Here is a 15,347-nt window from a genome sequence, read left to right on the forward strand (position 1 = left end):
TAAATGTGTATTGGGAATAAAAATTGAATGGAGCGAGCCTTAGGCGAGCATTCTTACTTTTCAGGGATGTAAACAACATGTGGCACTAATACTATTGCTTCCCCTGTACTCAACTATGTTCTGTCAGTCATCATCCCAAAAACTGAATTCGTAAGAAAGTGTTAAATGTCAGAATGTTATATTAAGCTGCTGAAAAAGGACGCATTCTGGCTATGATTAAATCTATATCCAGGTGAAGATATTTACTCAACACAGGTCCGTATCATATAGCCATCTCGGGGTTAAAAAGATCTCTACTCTCATTCCTAGCATAGGCGGTCGTAGTTTTTATATAGACATACAGACAGATAAATCTCTGGGCATATGACATAACATCCAATAACTCGTCAGTCAATGTACACACTTGAAACCGTATTCATTATCACTTCGAAATGACAGTGGCTTTAGCACGCATGTAAATCAAGTTAAAAAGCTATTCTACAATGGTGCCTCCATAAATCTATGTACCGTTTTCCCTTGACCCTACCCAAATGGTTCCACATTGTTATCAGGGAATCTTTCCAGCCCAAACATTTTGTTGAAAGCGGAGCTATAATTTAAAACTAACCTATCTCACTGTTAGAGCATTTCAACTTGGAAACTGCAGATATGTTATATGATAAATGGCGACAAACTGTTTCCTGATTAATTTCTCTTGTTGAATACGATTAATAACAAATTCTCACCAGTTTGCCGAATTATTTTGACATGCATCGGCACCGTTGTTAAATATTCGTCACGTCTGCTTCGATTCATGGTGTCTGGAACTAACGCGCATCAAAAACTCGTGCAACGGAAGTGGGCCCTGATTGGTTTAATTCGTTACCTCTATATCACGTGACAATATTGGCGAACACCTGCGTGAAATATACAATACTGTAAACTTGATTGACATTTGTTTACTTAAGCCGAACGAAACCACGAAGCACACTCTACTCAGTACAGAGGGGCCTTGGTGGTTTGTTCTATTCCCACAATGTTTGACACCCTTTCTTGGTGTCCTTCGACGTGATATTTCTGGAATAACGCTAAAAAGCGGCGATTTTCTCAATACTCACATTCACTCACCCACTCACATTAAGATGCTTGGCTCCACTGCCATTTTCAAGGCCACGACTATGAATTAGCTAGAGTTGCCTGGGAAGTTGCATTTGAAGTCAGTGTTATGACTGACATAATACCATCCAATTTGGGTTAGCAATCCAAAAGCATGTTTTAAATGAATTGATTCCAATGACTTTCGACTAGTGTGTAGTTTCGACCGACTTTGTGTTAACATAGTGTTTTTGGCTACATTTTGGAATCGAAGAAAAAACATGTAAACTCAGATTCGACCTACCCAAAGATTGTATCCAATGTATATGCAGTAAAATTTGAACAATCATCATATCGTGTTAATATATACCTTTCACCTATTCGGTGCCAAAATAAAAAGACAAAAGATCAACCTTTTCATTCTATCATCTGATGTAATTATCCGTATGGATAGGATAGGTTCTATACCTTCATTGTTTAACTCGCATACCTATTACTTACTCCGTACGAAAACTACCTCGGATCTGACTTAAAACTTCGGTCACATTTTTGTAAAAGAGTCTGAAGCAGTTCGCAAAAATTTCTGGGGTTAGAATCGGTTTTCATAACCCCCTTCTAATATAAAAAAGGTGAATATACCTATGGAAAGACGCAATGAATGAATGTCATCCTATCTTAACTGCGTAGTATCCATCACTTGCTTGTTATTGTCGGCTCCAGACTTGATCATTAACAGACCCCATCATAAACCTGGAATATTGCAGATAACACACAGGTTGGCTGTCTGTAGTTTACCTACATCCAAGTGTGTAGGGTGTGTCCTGAGTTACATTACAAGGAATTAAAGAAAATATGCTTTTCGGTTGATCTTAACATTAAACATGTAATGTCATGTTGGTGAAGAGGCAGAAGAAACAGACTTAACAGGCTTTTCCCACCAGACTAGCCAACTCCAAGCATTGTAGCTGATAACTGAAGCATGTGACCTTGAACTCCTTAATGTTAACTCAGTGGGTCACTTCCTGGTCCACAAAACGCCAGTGTTGCTGTATGCATGAGTCAGAAGGAGTTGGATGTTTCAGTATTGAATGAAATGTTCAGGATCCATTTCATGTGCATGACTGGTCAGTCATAATAAACATGAGTGATTGCTGTACAAGAGCTACACAACAACTTTGGCCCATCCTCTTGGCATAATCTGTCTCACCAGAGGTTAGCAACGGTTCATTTACCAGTTAGTACATTTTTAGTGGCTTTTAGCAATATTTCATCAATATCACAACAGGGACACCAGAAATGGTGAGACAAGCGAACACTAAAAAGACAAGATTATCAACCACTGACACACATTTTAAGCCTGAAAGCTTGGGTGAATGCTTCCAAACGATCAAATACCAAGAATTATGGAATTGTACCTACTGTCACCACATCCTTGTAATTAAGGTATAGCATCCCCCAAACCAGCTCCTCAGGCTTGTATCAGTTGAGTCTCAATGCATAACAAGACATTTTCACTTTGACATGATTTTACTTGCAAGGTAAACAATATATTATTATGAAACAATATGATACAAAGGATGAAGAATGATACCAGAATTGAGTTCTCCATTGGTTACTGCTCAATCAGTGGGACCCCTAATAGCAGCACACTTATCAAGTTCCCTGTCAAGGGTAGATGGACTTCGCTCGTGCACTGTCTGGAAGGTGGGATACAACAGTGTACAGGTAGAAGACTTAAGCATGTAAAAAAATGTATGTGTACAGGATACATGTACTGATTAAGTTCATTAACCAAGTTTCATGCTTTGTGAATTTCCTAAAGTTTTCTCACAAATATACAAATATATATTCAATATAATTCAAAAATTCTAAATTTGAAAGTACAGTGTATATATAAAAATGCCTGTATGTGTTAGAGAATATTCATCCTGTCTTGCCAAATACCATATTCGTATCATCAAATAAATAAGTGAAAACTACACTTATGTTTTCATAGGCGAGGCATGAATACAAATATTTTTCAGCCATACTGAATACACATAGCGACAATGGCAATATTAGGCAAAGGAGTTTGTTCACGGATGTCTCAGAATGGTAGTGTTTCATAATCCCTTCTACACATGACGTCATAAATTCATAAAATGGTGTCATCACCATCTTTAATGCTTTATAGAGTGGCCATTTAAGTTTATCATCATGACCTGGTAGAAATATGGGATTCATATCACTGATAGTTAAATAAAACTGAAAAGAAGTGACAGAATTCATGATTCTTTCCAACAACTGTAATTATTTTGTCAAGGCATGATTCACAATTATTTCATATGCTGATCTCAGAACCCCATGACTTGACACATTAAATTAACATGAAGAATCTGGAGTTCTTTGTCTTCTTTTGACAAATGATTTATGCTCCTACTGTTTCAGAGGGCAGTGTGTATTTGTGCCATGACAAGATGTGCCGCATTACACAGACATCATAAATACCCATGATTGAGTGAGTCTAGTTTTACGCCGCTTTTAGCAATATTCCAGCAATATCAAGGCGGGGGACACCGGAAATGGGCTTCACATACCATAACTACTTGGATGATGGCTTCTGTTTAAGATTAATATCATCATTTGTAAGTTAATGACTTGTTTTACTGTTGTTCATGTGGTTAGTGAGAAAAGACATGTTCAGAAGTGTCTGAAAACCCAAAATACATGTATAATGATGCTTTATGCACAAACAATGAAGATCGTAAGTAGAGACCAACTCATGGATACAGTGTGACACATAGAGACGCAGATTTACATACAAACTCTAACAACACTATGTAACAGGTTAAGATGCACTGTACAGAGTAAAGAAACTTCAAACTGTGGAATGGAAATAGTAAAGACACACAATGTAGATAAATTGTGTTAGACACAACTGCATACGTGTTAAGGTGTTAATTAACAGTGTAGTGTAATGAGTACAGGGTAACAAGTTCAGTCACAAAAATAGATAACAAGTGTCGATTTACACCATGTTTCGTAGTGTTGCTGTGATTATATGGTGGAAAGAGGAGTGTCAAAAATCTACACGAAGTGTCAATTTACAAAATGTAGCAGTGTAGATAGTGTCAGTACAGTCACAGATCGACACATGAAGTGTCAGTTTACACAACATGGTGTTACTGTGCAGATGCAGAGTAAAGAGTACAGTCACAGATTGACGCATGAAGTGCCAGTTTACACAGCATGGTGTAACTGTGCAGATGCAGTGTAAAGAGTACAGTCACAGATTGACACATGAAGTGTCAGTTTACACAGCATCGTGTAACTGTGCAGATGCAGTGTAAAGAGTACAGTCACAGATTGACGCATGAAGTGTCAGTTTACACAGTATGGTGTAACTGTGCAGACGCAGTGTAAAGAGTACAGTCACAGATTGACGCATGAAGTGTCACTTTACACAGTATCGTGTAACTGTGCAGATGCAGTGTAAAGAGTACAGTCACAGATCGACACATGAAGTGTCAGTTTACACAGTATCGTGTAACTGTGCAGATGCAGTGTAAAGAGTACAGTCACAGATTGACACATGAAGTGTCAGTTTACACAGCATGGTGTAACTGTGCAGATGCAGTGTAAAGAGTACAATCACAGATCGACACATGATGTGTCAGTTAACAGTGCAGGGTAGCTGTGAAGAGAACAGTTACAGACTGACACATGAAGTGCCATTGTACACAGTGTAGTGATGCTATGTAGATACAGTGTATAGAGTACAGTAATTTGCTGAAAGAATTGTGGCTGTAATTGCAGTGCAAGTGTAACAAGTGACATTCCACACATGTTTATCTGAAAAATAAATTGACAATAAAAGCAAACTTTGGACAAAACATAATCCTTGCATCTAGATCAAGAGTAATGAGTGATTTTTACACCATTTTACAGTAGTCAGTGATATCACAGTGGTCAGTTTTCAATACTGGGGCAAGTGACCTAAGAGGGAGTAAAATTACTTTGAAAAGTATTATTTATTGCTGTCTTCTTAATGAAAGCCAAAACCAAACCAGTGATTTCATCAGCAGTAACTGAAATTGTACTGACAGACTGACGATCATAACCTGGGGAAAAAATAATATGGTTACAGATCCTGAAGTGAGTGAGTAAGTTTACTTTTACGAGTCATTCAGCAATATTCCAGCTATATGGCACCTGTCTGTAAACATTCGAGTCTGGACCAGACAATCCAGTGATCAACAGCATGAGCATCAATCTACACAATTGGGATACGATGACATGTGTCAACGAAGTTATTGAGCCTGACCACCCGATCTCGTTAGTTGCCTCTTACAACTGAAGATCAATCCTAACCCGGACCTTCACGGGTTTAACAGATCCTGGTACAATAAAGGGACATAACAGATAACTGTGGTCCTTCTAAACAAAAGATAGTATCCACAATGCTGTATATTATGAAACATTAACAACATAATAATAGTGGGGCTTGCTCACCACTTCAAAACTAAGGGAATATGTTTCATGGTGAAGGATGAGTTGTAAGCAACATTTATCAGCTGATGTAGTGCCAAAGCATTTCAGCACAGCAGTATGTGACATGAATAGCTAATACAGACCTTTCACCAATTGTCCAAAGTGAGAGGTTATTTTGCACTAGATGGAGTGATTGTGAGATGCATGTAATTATATTTCCCACGAGAATTAATGATAAATGAGGCTACAGATAAAAATGTTACTTTTAGGTGCGGACAAGCTTACTCTTCAAATGCACTTACTATCAAGGAAATGACATTTGCTCATTTCACAAGCCAACATTTTAGAGAAACTATTATGTGTATGAGTGAGTGAGTGTGTGAGTAAAGTTCAGGTGTGTTTTAACAGAGTTCAAGTCCATCATGTAGGGTGGTTATTATGTTACAGGTAAGACACAGTTAGAGAGCTTGTAGAGCTTGACTATGTGGAAGAACCTCATGGTGCAACATTGCAATATTCCAGCCATATCACGAGATACTGTATATGATGGAGCCAGGCAAACCAGAGGGTGATAAAATGAGCACTGATCTTCTCAGGATCAGAAGTGCAGCTATGAGACACGCTGCGCCCTCATGTCAGCATGAGTCAGATCTAACAACTTTCTGCCCTACAAATCCTACAGGAAATCGTTACTGTGAGGCTACAATATTGCTTCATGACACCTGTGATCCCTCACAACTTCTTAAGCTTGCCCTCCTAGCTATGGGGAAACACTTTGACTAAAGTCTGACTTCAGGTACAGCAAGGTAAACATGACATACTGCAGACTTCATTACCAGTAGTATTATGGCTTATGTTTTGTGCCTCGTTCTACTAAGCAATCCTAGCGCTAAGATTGTTGCAAGTCTATGTTACGGTACTGGACTTATGAGCATCTTAGCACTATGATCACTATGAGGAACAGGTCCCGGACTAACTCATCTATGACAACAGACTCCCTGCTTGAACAGTATCTCCCTGATGCTGGAATGTGTAACCATCGTAACAGCATTATTGCCTTACGAGTACATTAGAAAGAAGGCAATATTTCTCTCATATTTACAAGTCTATGGTTAAATATTGAATACTTACCTTAAATACAAACAATCAACATAACAAGTCAACACAGTCAGTATTTACAAATGAAACATCTACATACTGATCATTTTAAACATCACACCCCTTACACCACAAAGGGGTCCAAAGACGACCATTGACAATGAACAGAAAAATTCATGACATTAATGCCCTACCCACAAACAAGCTTACTTGATCATGACATAATAAATATTCAAATATCAAAAGCATACTATTCCCTCATCAAAATTAATAAATATGATCAATTATCATACAAACATCCTTTTTTTCACATGATAGTTGAAAGATATCATGAATTAATAAACTACAGAACACATTCATCATTGCACCAGGTGTGTCGTCCTCCACAAGAACACACTATGAATGAAGACAGGTTCCCCTTCTGGCTCTCATTCTCAATAAGTATCTCGGGTATCTCAACTAATGTCAGTCTCACTCCCATCCTTCATTTTTATAAACACTTTGTGCAAAAACCATGTGAAGAACTAAAGTCAAAACATACTTTCACCAGCTTCAAATCTCAACATATCAATGAACAAAAGCAAGAGTAATGGTAATAACAGTCTCAGTTCATGATAATTTTCACACAAAATACATGGAGCATAATGCCGAAAGACAAGTTTGGGCTAGTAGATTCAAAAGCATTTGGCACAGAGAGGATGTCATCACATCTTCCTGGTAATCCTGGACACAGCCTTCAGGTTCCGGTTCCATGGTCACCTGCTGAACTGATATAAAGCATCAAGTTGTTCTTGGCTCGACAAATCCAACTCCAGAGAATACACAGTTTTGAAGCTTCGGGAAAATATACATCCTTACACTTATGTAGGAATTATGAAATCTTAGTTACCTGGGTCACTTGTCACAGCAACAGAGTTGTAATTGAATTGTACTGATATAAAGCATCAAGTTGTTCTTGGCTCGACAAATCCAACTCCAGAGAAAACACAGTTTTGAAGCTTTTGGAAAAGATACATACTTTTACTCATGCAGGAATTATGAAATCTCAGTCACCTGGGTAACTTGTGACAGTCAGAGAGTTGTAATTGAATCCTGTTGCAGTCTATGAACTGATGTTGAACAGTGAGTAAATGAGTGTGATGGAATGCTTCTTTTAGCACTATTCCTCATACCTGAAGAACACTTTACCCACAGGACTGTCCTGAGGCTATTGCTGGAACAACGACTGGGTCTATGACAGTACCTAACACAACATGATCACTCCGTAATTATGTCCAGAATCCTGCCCACTTCAGGGTTGAGTTCCTTCCAGTGTTTCTTCAACAGCTGTAGAAACTTCTCCTTCTCACTTGGACTCTGAATAAAGAGTCGCACACAGAACTCTGGGCGGGGTTCTCTCCCCTTGATGATACTCTCCTCACTGAAGTAGTCAAGTGACGCATCAACCACCAACTCCTCTTTCTCATCACTGAATATCAACTGGATCACATTCAGGTAATTGGAGTACAGAACAACCCTCTTCAAGTTTTCAATTTTACGAGACTCGACAATCAGATGTTGTGGATTTTCAGGCAGACCTCTCACAAAGTCAGGCAGAGGGTAGGTCACAATATCCTCTTCAGCCAGGCAGATGTGGGTACTACTTAAGATTATTGTCCTTGTTAAAATTCTATCTGTTGATCCTGTCAAGAACTCCTCTGGAACCACATAACCCAAAATGTACATCCACAATGTCAGTTTGCTGTTGTTCGGTAGAGAACCGTGAACCTTCTCCTTCACAAGATACAAAATGTCTTCTATAGCATCTTCTCCTGGATAGCAGAAGCGAACTTGACTGGGATGAATATATTCCAGGCCTTCAATGGTGGACTTGGTCCTCTTGGTGAATGCCTTGTAGAAGTCCTGTTCAAGGTCCTGCTTGTCCTTGTCAATCATGGGGGATGTGGCCAAAAGTGAGAGAATTCCTGTCATACTCTGGAGGAAGTTACCAGTGGCTACACTTTCTCTGATGGCCAGGGTAAACACTGTTTGAGCATCTTGACCTGTCAGTCTAATACACTGGTCAAACAGACCCACATTAACCTGCTGGAGATCTGAGTACTTCAACACACAGTATGGCTTGATGGTGCCTCGTTTCTTTATCTTGTGGACACTCCTATCTGAACCATCTTTGCCCACATCAGTTTTCCAGGCAAAAGCTGAGTCTGACTGGTGTCTGGCATGGGTCATCCAGGGAGGTCTGGAACTTGACTCTGACTTGTGTGAGGAGTCGGACACGAAGTAAATCCCCCTTGTGCTGAGCATGACTAGTGTTGGGATCTCCATCTTTGGGTTGCTGTAAGGTACAACATTTGTCCAGAGAACATGGTGCAGCTCCTCCATGAGGCCTCCCCGATCTGGAGAAGTCTTTCCTGCTATGACTGTATGGAAGAATGTTGCCAAGTCTCTTCCATCCATCAGAGCAAATGGTTTCAGCTTTGAAGGGAGAGAATGGATGAGTTTATAGTCTCTAATGCATAGTTTCAAGTGGTCCTCCAGCTCACCACTGAGGTAGGCCAGCATCAGGGAATCCACTTCACCTACATTCACATCTACTGATGGATAAACAGCCTCTTTGGAAGTGCGCTTTTTCATTGAAGTATAGTGCACTGGATTATCGCTTTCAACAGGTTCAGGTTGGTGGGGGGTTTGAATCTGAATCTTAATCTCAGAGGGTAAAGTTTTTACACTGGCATGCGTCTTGGACACATAATATTTGCTTATGTCAAAACTGGATGGTAAGGAACTTGCTGACGGCAGCCTACCCATCCTCTTTGAGTCTGGGGGATCAACAAGTTCATTCCCTCCCTCCGGCTCTTCTCGCAGTGTGGGTGACATCCGGTGGGCATGCTCTGCTCGAAGGTTTGTCAGTCGGTCAAGGTAAAAATCACGTGAGGATGTGGAAGGGAATAGAACATCAAACAATTTTGGTCCTGCAGTCTCATGGAAAATCATGGACAATCCAAATTCAGCAAATCTGACATTTGTTTCCCTTAACTGTGACTTTGGAGTTGTAACTGAATTCACTGCACTGTACATGCTGATGTTGCTGATTCTATCTGTTATTGGGTGGTTCTGCATCACGCCAATCTGAAGCATCTCCTCAGACTCGGCCTCGAAGGAGGGCAGTGGCCAGTAGATAGAGTCAATGTCTATAAGGTAAACTCTGTTCTCTGACAGCACAAGCAAGCATCTTGAATGGGAGGGTTTGGCTACCACAACACAGGAATAAACAATGCGATCAGAGGAAGAACCAAATTTGTCTTCCATATTGAAAATTTGACGAGAAATATCAGAATCACAAGACAAATCTAAGATATCTGGAGCATTCAGACTTTTCATACCTTCACAATTCAATTTGACAGACTCTACATATGTCTTCAAAACTGAAGGGTCCAGCCCTATCAGAATGAAGGTGCCCATCTTCCCAACAAAGGATTCTTCAAGCTTCACATAAGCCAAACAACAGCCCAGAACAATCTGCTGGATATTGCACATAGGGAGGATGTAGAAGGGTTCAAAGTCAGGCACACCGGGCAACCCTGAGTCGAGATCAGTCAGTCTCTCAATGAAAATCTTACTCTTAGTTAACACAGCACAGCAAGAGAAAAACACAGTGGGATTAGAGTACTGGACAGCGTTACACCACAGGATGTCCAATATGTTCTCTTTAGTGCTCTCCCTTGATGGGCTTCCTCCTCCTATCAGTTGCTTCTGCAGCCAGCTCCGGGAACTCTGTGTTTGCACTGGTTGGAAGATCTGCATAGTTGATCACAGCCAACTTGCTGCTAGATAAGAAAAAACCCGCAATAGACATTTTCACTGGTGACTATTTTCATGCAAAAAGCTGAGGGTAGTGAGGGACTTAACACCTCATTGCAGTAATATGTACCATAGCTCACCAACCAAAAATATTACTTTCAAAATGAAAAGAATACACATAAACCACTTAATAAAAATAATTAACAAAATATTCTTTGTTCGAAATTGAAAATGTTAATATAAATTATATATTAATATACTTATCCTATCTCACAGTATGCACTTCTCTCTCTTGATTTCGACACTGAGTGGAAACGATGTAATCTTTTATATATCCATCCATCTCTCTTGTCCATCCGCCCAAGCACTCCATGCTACCCTCATTATAAGGCAGCTTCCTAGCTCTCATGCAAAACATGTGGCATGCACCACTAGCTGCCCACGTGACTATCTCCGAATCATCATTCTCATTCTTGGAGCCACTGGATAATATCCATCTTGGAGAATCTGCATAGCGGGGTGGGAATCCGTCGCGTGAGATAGGATAAGTATATTTATATGAAAATTTTCAAATTTTTAAACTTATCCTATCTCACAGTATGCACTTATCCCACGGTCGGACGGCGAGACGCAGATACCCTGTGTCTTGATAGTGTGAACAGCAGGAACTGTGTAGACTGGAAACGACCGTAGATGGTGATGCACAAGGGAGGCCTGTTACGCATTCAGGCAAGTCCTATGCTTGTGCTGAGTTCTCTTGAACTCCTTGGCATAATAAGCACAACGGAGATAGGTGCTCCCGAGCGATGTGGGGTTCAGGCGCAACCTCCAAAGAAGGACGCAGCTCTGTGAGAAAGGATGTCACTTCGCCACGATTTTCAAGGTACCCTCGTAAATTAAAATCGGTTGACAATAATCGGGCCAGGCCCTGCTTTGAGAAGACCCCCACAGACACCGACCAGGGGCGGGTGAAAGAGAAGCACAACTCAGGAACTCCAAGTTTTAACGTTCAGTTCCCGGGACAGCATCAAATTGACCCTCACTCCTTTGCATAAGCCTTGTCAAAGGATGTGCCCGGCAACTTCGGAGTCGAAACGCAACTAAATCCACTGGAAATCGGGAGTGACACACTTCACTGACGTAATTGCTCCAAAAAGTAGAGGTCAGGAAACGTGAAATGTCGAACCCTTCCACATCGTGATACAGAAACGAGCTCCAGATTCGTCCGACCACCAAGGTGGTAGTATCTCCGTGTCTTAGTATAAAACTAAGTGAAGTAGTTCTAACCCATAAGCAATCAAAACATAAGGCAGACAGCAAGTTCAGACTTATATTCAAGAAAATACAGGGAAGCAGCAACCGCGAGGGACCGTTCCCTATCTGCGTTGGTGGGCCGTAGACAGCTGTTGTGCGAGCACAAGGGGTCCAAACTGGTGCAGGCCTTGGACATCCTTGACTGAGAGGTCTCGAAGGTAGTGCGAGGAGAAGACCGAGTCGGATCGCCAGAAACATCCTTCCATAATGGCGTGGAGAGAGCAGTTACTATGCAGAGCCATTGTAGACGCTAACGCCCGTGTCTCATGTGGATTGGAAGCTGTCGGAGGCGGTAACCCAGCGAAGGTGTAAGCCCGTAGGATGGTGGCTCTCATCCAGAAGGATAAAGTGGTGCGAGACACTTCCGCCCTGGATGTTGAGGACAACGGAATGAAGAGGCGCTTGCGGAGACGGCGGCGATCTTTAGAAGCAGCAAGAAAAATCTTCAAAGCCCTAACAGGGCAAAGCTGCAGGTCTTCATTGTCATGCGGCCCAAGGATTGTGGACAACGGTGGGATGGTAAAAGTACGATCGGGTTGTCCCGGCAACTGATTCTTCGCTACAAAATCCCAACGGAGACCGAGGAAGACTTTGCCATGCTTCTTCCGTTCAAACTGGACTCTGTTAACGTCCAAAGCGTGGAGTTCAGAAATCCGAGCAGCTGTAGCCAAGGCCACAAGGAAGAAGGTCTTGAAGGAGATCTTCTCAAAGTCCTTCTGAGCTAGGGGTTCATAGTCCGCCGAGGCCAAATGACGCAGCACCACAGATAAATCCCAAGCAGGAGGTCTAAACTTCTTAGACTGATTGGCCAACTTGAAGGACCGGAGCAAATACTGAAGCTCAGGAACCGTGGAGACCTTAGAGCCTGTGGTGGTAGCCAGGACCAAGTTGATCGCAGCAAGGTAAGTGGCCAAAGTGGAACCCTTGAGCTTCTTAGACGACCGCAAATGCTGAAGAAACTCAGCGACAATTTGAAGCAAAGTAGAAACAGGAGATGTAATGCCTCTGGACGTGCAATATCTCTCAAAACATTTCCACTTCTCATCATAAAGTGAGCAGGTGGAAGTCTGATGAGCAGAAGTGACGGCCATAGCCACTCTCCGAGAATACCCCTTGGCGATTATGGACTTCTGCAGATGCGCCAAACATGCAGAGAAAGGGTGTGAAGGGATACATGACGCCGATCCGAGTGAGGGTGTAACAGTAGGTCGTCCCGATCGGGAAGAGGAACTGGGTTCAGGTCTGCGAGCTGTGCGAGATCGACAAACCAACTCCTGACTGGCCAGTAAGGCACGACCAAAATCAGTAGAATCTGCCTGGTCGCTCTGAGTTTCTGGATGACTCTTGGTAGAAGAGCCGGAGGTGGAAAGGCGTAAGCGTTGAGTGCCTCCCACGAAATCACCAGAGCGTCGAGATCCCACGCTAATTGGTCTGGTATCGGCGAGCCAAACTGCGGGAGCTGATGGTTGAACCGCGTGGCGAATAGGTCGACTTGGGGCCTTGATAACGGGAAGACCAGTTCCCGAAAGATCTGTGGGTTCAATTGCCACTCCGTGGGAGATGGCCAATCGGAGCGGGACAGCGCATCTGCGATGACATTCCTGACTCCGGGAATGTGTCTGGCTTGAGCATCGATGGCGAGGGAGTCGATCAGATGGAAGAACCGAAACGCCAACTGAAGAAGGTTCGCCGAACCCGTCGACCCGAGATGGTTGATGTACCAGACGACCGAGGAGTTGTCTGTCTGAATCAGCAGGGAGGACCCCCGAAGTTCCGTTGCCCAATGTCGAATGGCAAGAAGAACCGCCAAGAACTCGAGTTCGTTGATGTGCAAGTCCCGTTCTGCGGATGACCACAGCCCGGCTGTCTGATGATGAAGAAAGTGAGCCCCCAACCTTTGAGCGACATGCGTCAACGAACAAGTGGTGCGTTGGAATGAACGGCATCAAACAAACTCCGGCGCAAATGTTCTGTTCGACAAGCCACCACTGAAGAAAAGGACGTAAGGGTTCGGGAAGACGAATCAACTCCTGGAGATTCTCTGAGACGAGATACGGACGCAGGAAACGCTGCAACGGATGCAGTTGCAATTGTCCCCGCCGTGTCAATGCCTGTGCCGATGTCAAGAGGCCCAACAGTTCCTGCCACTGTCGTAAGGTCCTGGCCTGCGACAGTGCTAACGGAACTAGCCGTTGAATCTTCAGCCACCTGTCTTGGGGACGAAAATCAGGCCCTGGTGCGTGTCGAAAGTTGCTCCGATGAATTGAAGGGTCTGGGTCGGTGTTAGTTCCGACTTCGCAGCGTTTAACAACCAACCTAGTTGCCGGAGTAGCTTCGTACTGAACTCCAACTGACGTAGAAGAACGACTGGGTCTCTCTGTGCCTGAATGCAGTCGTCTATGTAACTTTTGAACACGACCCCGTGGAGATGAAGAAACCTGGTGATCGGCTTGGTGATCCTGGTAAATAGCCACGGGGCCGTGGAAATTCCAAAAGGCAGGACGGTCCATTGATAATGGATCCCTTGGAATACGAATCGGAGGAATTTCCGCGAATCTGGATGAATGGGCACATGAAGATAAGCATCTTGAAGGTCTAGGCTGACAAGAAAATCCCCTTTCTTCAGGATGGTGCGAAGAAGGACAATCGATACCATCCGGAAGTGAGGTGGGCGCTGGAGATAGTGGGCATTGAAAAGTTTCATGTTGAAAATGAGTCTTAGTTTTGTGGAGTTTTTCTTGGGAACCAGAAAGATGGGGAATAGAACCCCGGAGTGCTGGGGGCCGGACCGAGAGACTGGACTGCACATTTCTCTATGAGTGTACCTATGGTGGAGTGAAGAACCTGGACCTGGTCCGCCGGGTAGCTGCAGTGTACTGGATGCACTGTCAGCGGTGGACGTCCGATGACTGGAAGGTGATAGCCTGTGGCGAGGAGGTCGGTCATGAAAGGATCGCCAAGTATGGTCCAGTTGGGAGCGAACCTCCCTAGTCTCCCGCCCACTGGAGAGTCGTAAATGGGGACGGCTGGAGGAGGGAGTTCCCAGTCGTGCCCTTGTTTCGACGAGTCACTGCTTGGGGCCCCACTCCCAGCTTGGGAGTCGGACTTGGGAGGACGTCGGGAAGAAGTGCCACGGGAGGACCTGCTACCTCTAGCTTGGGACGAATGGCCACGAAAACCCTGATGCAGTTCCGGATGAGACAGCACGAACCGATGGAGGCCTCCTCTGTATCATGGAAACTTGCAGATGAGACTTCTGGAGTTTCAATAATTCCACGAAACTTGAAATTGAGTGTCCCGATCCACCTTCGTCGAAACTTCCCCAATCATGCCATTAAACAAGGATTCTGCAGACCACGGTTGATGGAAGAGTTCAGCCTTAAACCTGTCATCCCATGAAGACAAATTGAGTGGGCCGCGACGTCGAACTGCCAGGAGATAGCCAAGGAAATGAGACAGCTGGTCAAGTACGATCTGAAATTGGTCCAGTATAAGGGACATACAGCCTCTGATGTAAGCATCCTGATCGGTGAAAGAGTGCTCCACTGATGCCGCAACCGCGTCCACCGCCGAGATGATGCAATTGATCG

General features: G+C 43.2%; 1 protein-coding gene across 1 annotated transcript in view; it reads right to left on the bottom strand.

Moving 5' to 3' along the window:
• Positions 1 to 7,686: 7,686 nt before the first annotated feature.
• Positions 7,687 to 15,347, bottom strand: part of LOC124288585 — a 36,653-nt gene continuing 28,992 nt past the window's right edge. Inside the window, exons 20-25 of the mRNA XM_046725136.1 lie at positions 14,761 to 14,983; positions 14,074 to 14,216; positions 13,037 to 13,599; positions 12,287 to 12,707; positions 11,987 to 12,178; positions 7,687 to 10,445 (exon numbers count right to left, since the gene is read on the bottom strand). Of these exons, the coding sequence (XP_046581092.1) occupies positions 7,900 to 10,445; positions 11,987 to 12,178; positions 12,287 to 12,707; positions 13,037 to 13,599; positions 14,074 to 14,216; positions 14,761 to 14,983 (4,088 nt within the window). The 3' untranslated portion in view covers positions 7,687 to 7,899. The remainder of the gene's footprint in view (positions 10,446 to 11,986; positions 12,179 to 12,286; positions 12,708 to 13,036; positions 13,600 to 14,073; positions 14,217 to 14,760; positions 14,984 to 15,347) is intronic.

This window comes from Haliotis rubra, unplaced genomic scaffold (genome assembly GCF_003918875.1).
Source record: "Haliotis rubra isolate DU_JTF1 unplaced genomic scaffold, ASM391887v1 Scf420, whole genome shotgun sequence".
In the NCBI taxonomy this organism is placed as follows: Eukaryota; Metazoa; Mollusca; class Gastropoda; order Lepetellida; family Haliotidae; genus Haliotis; species Haliotis rubra.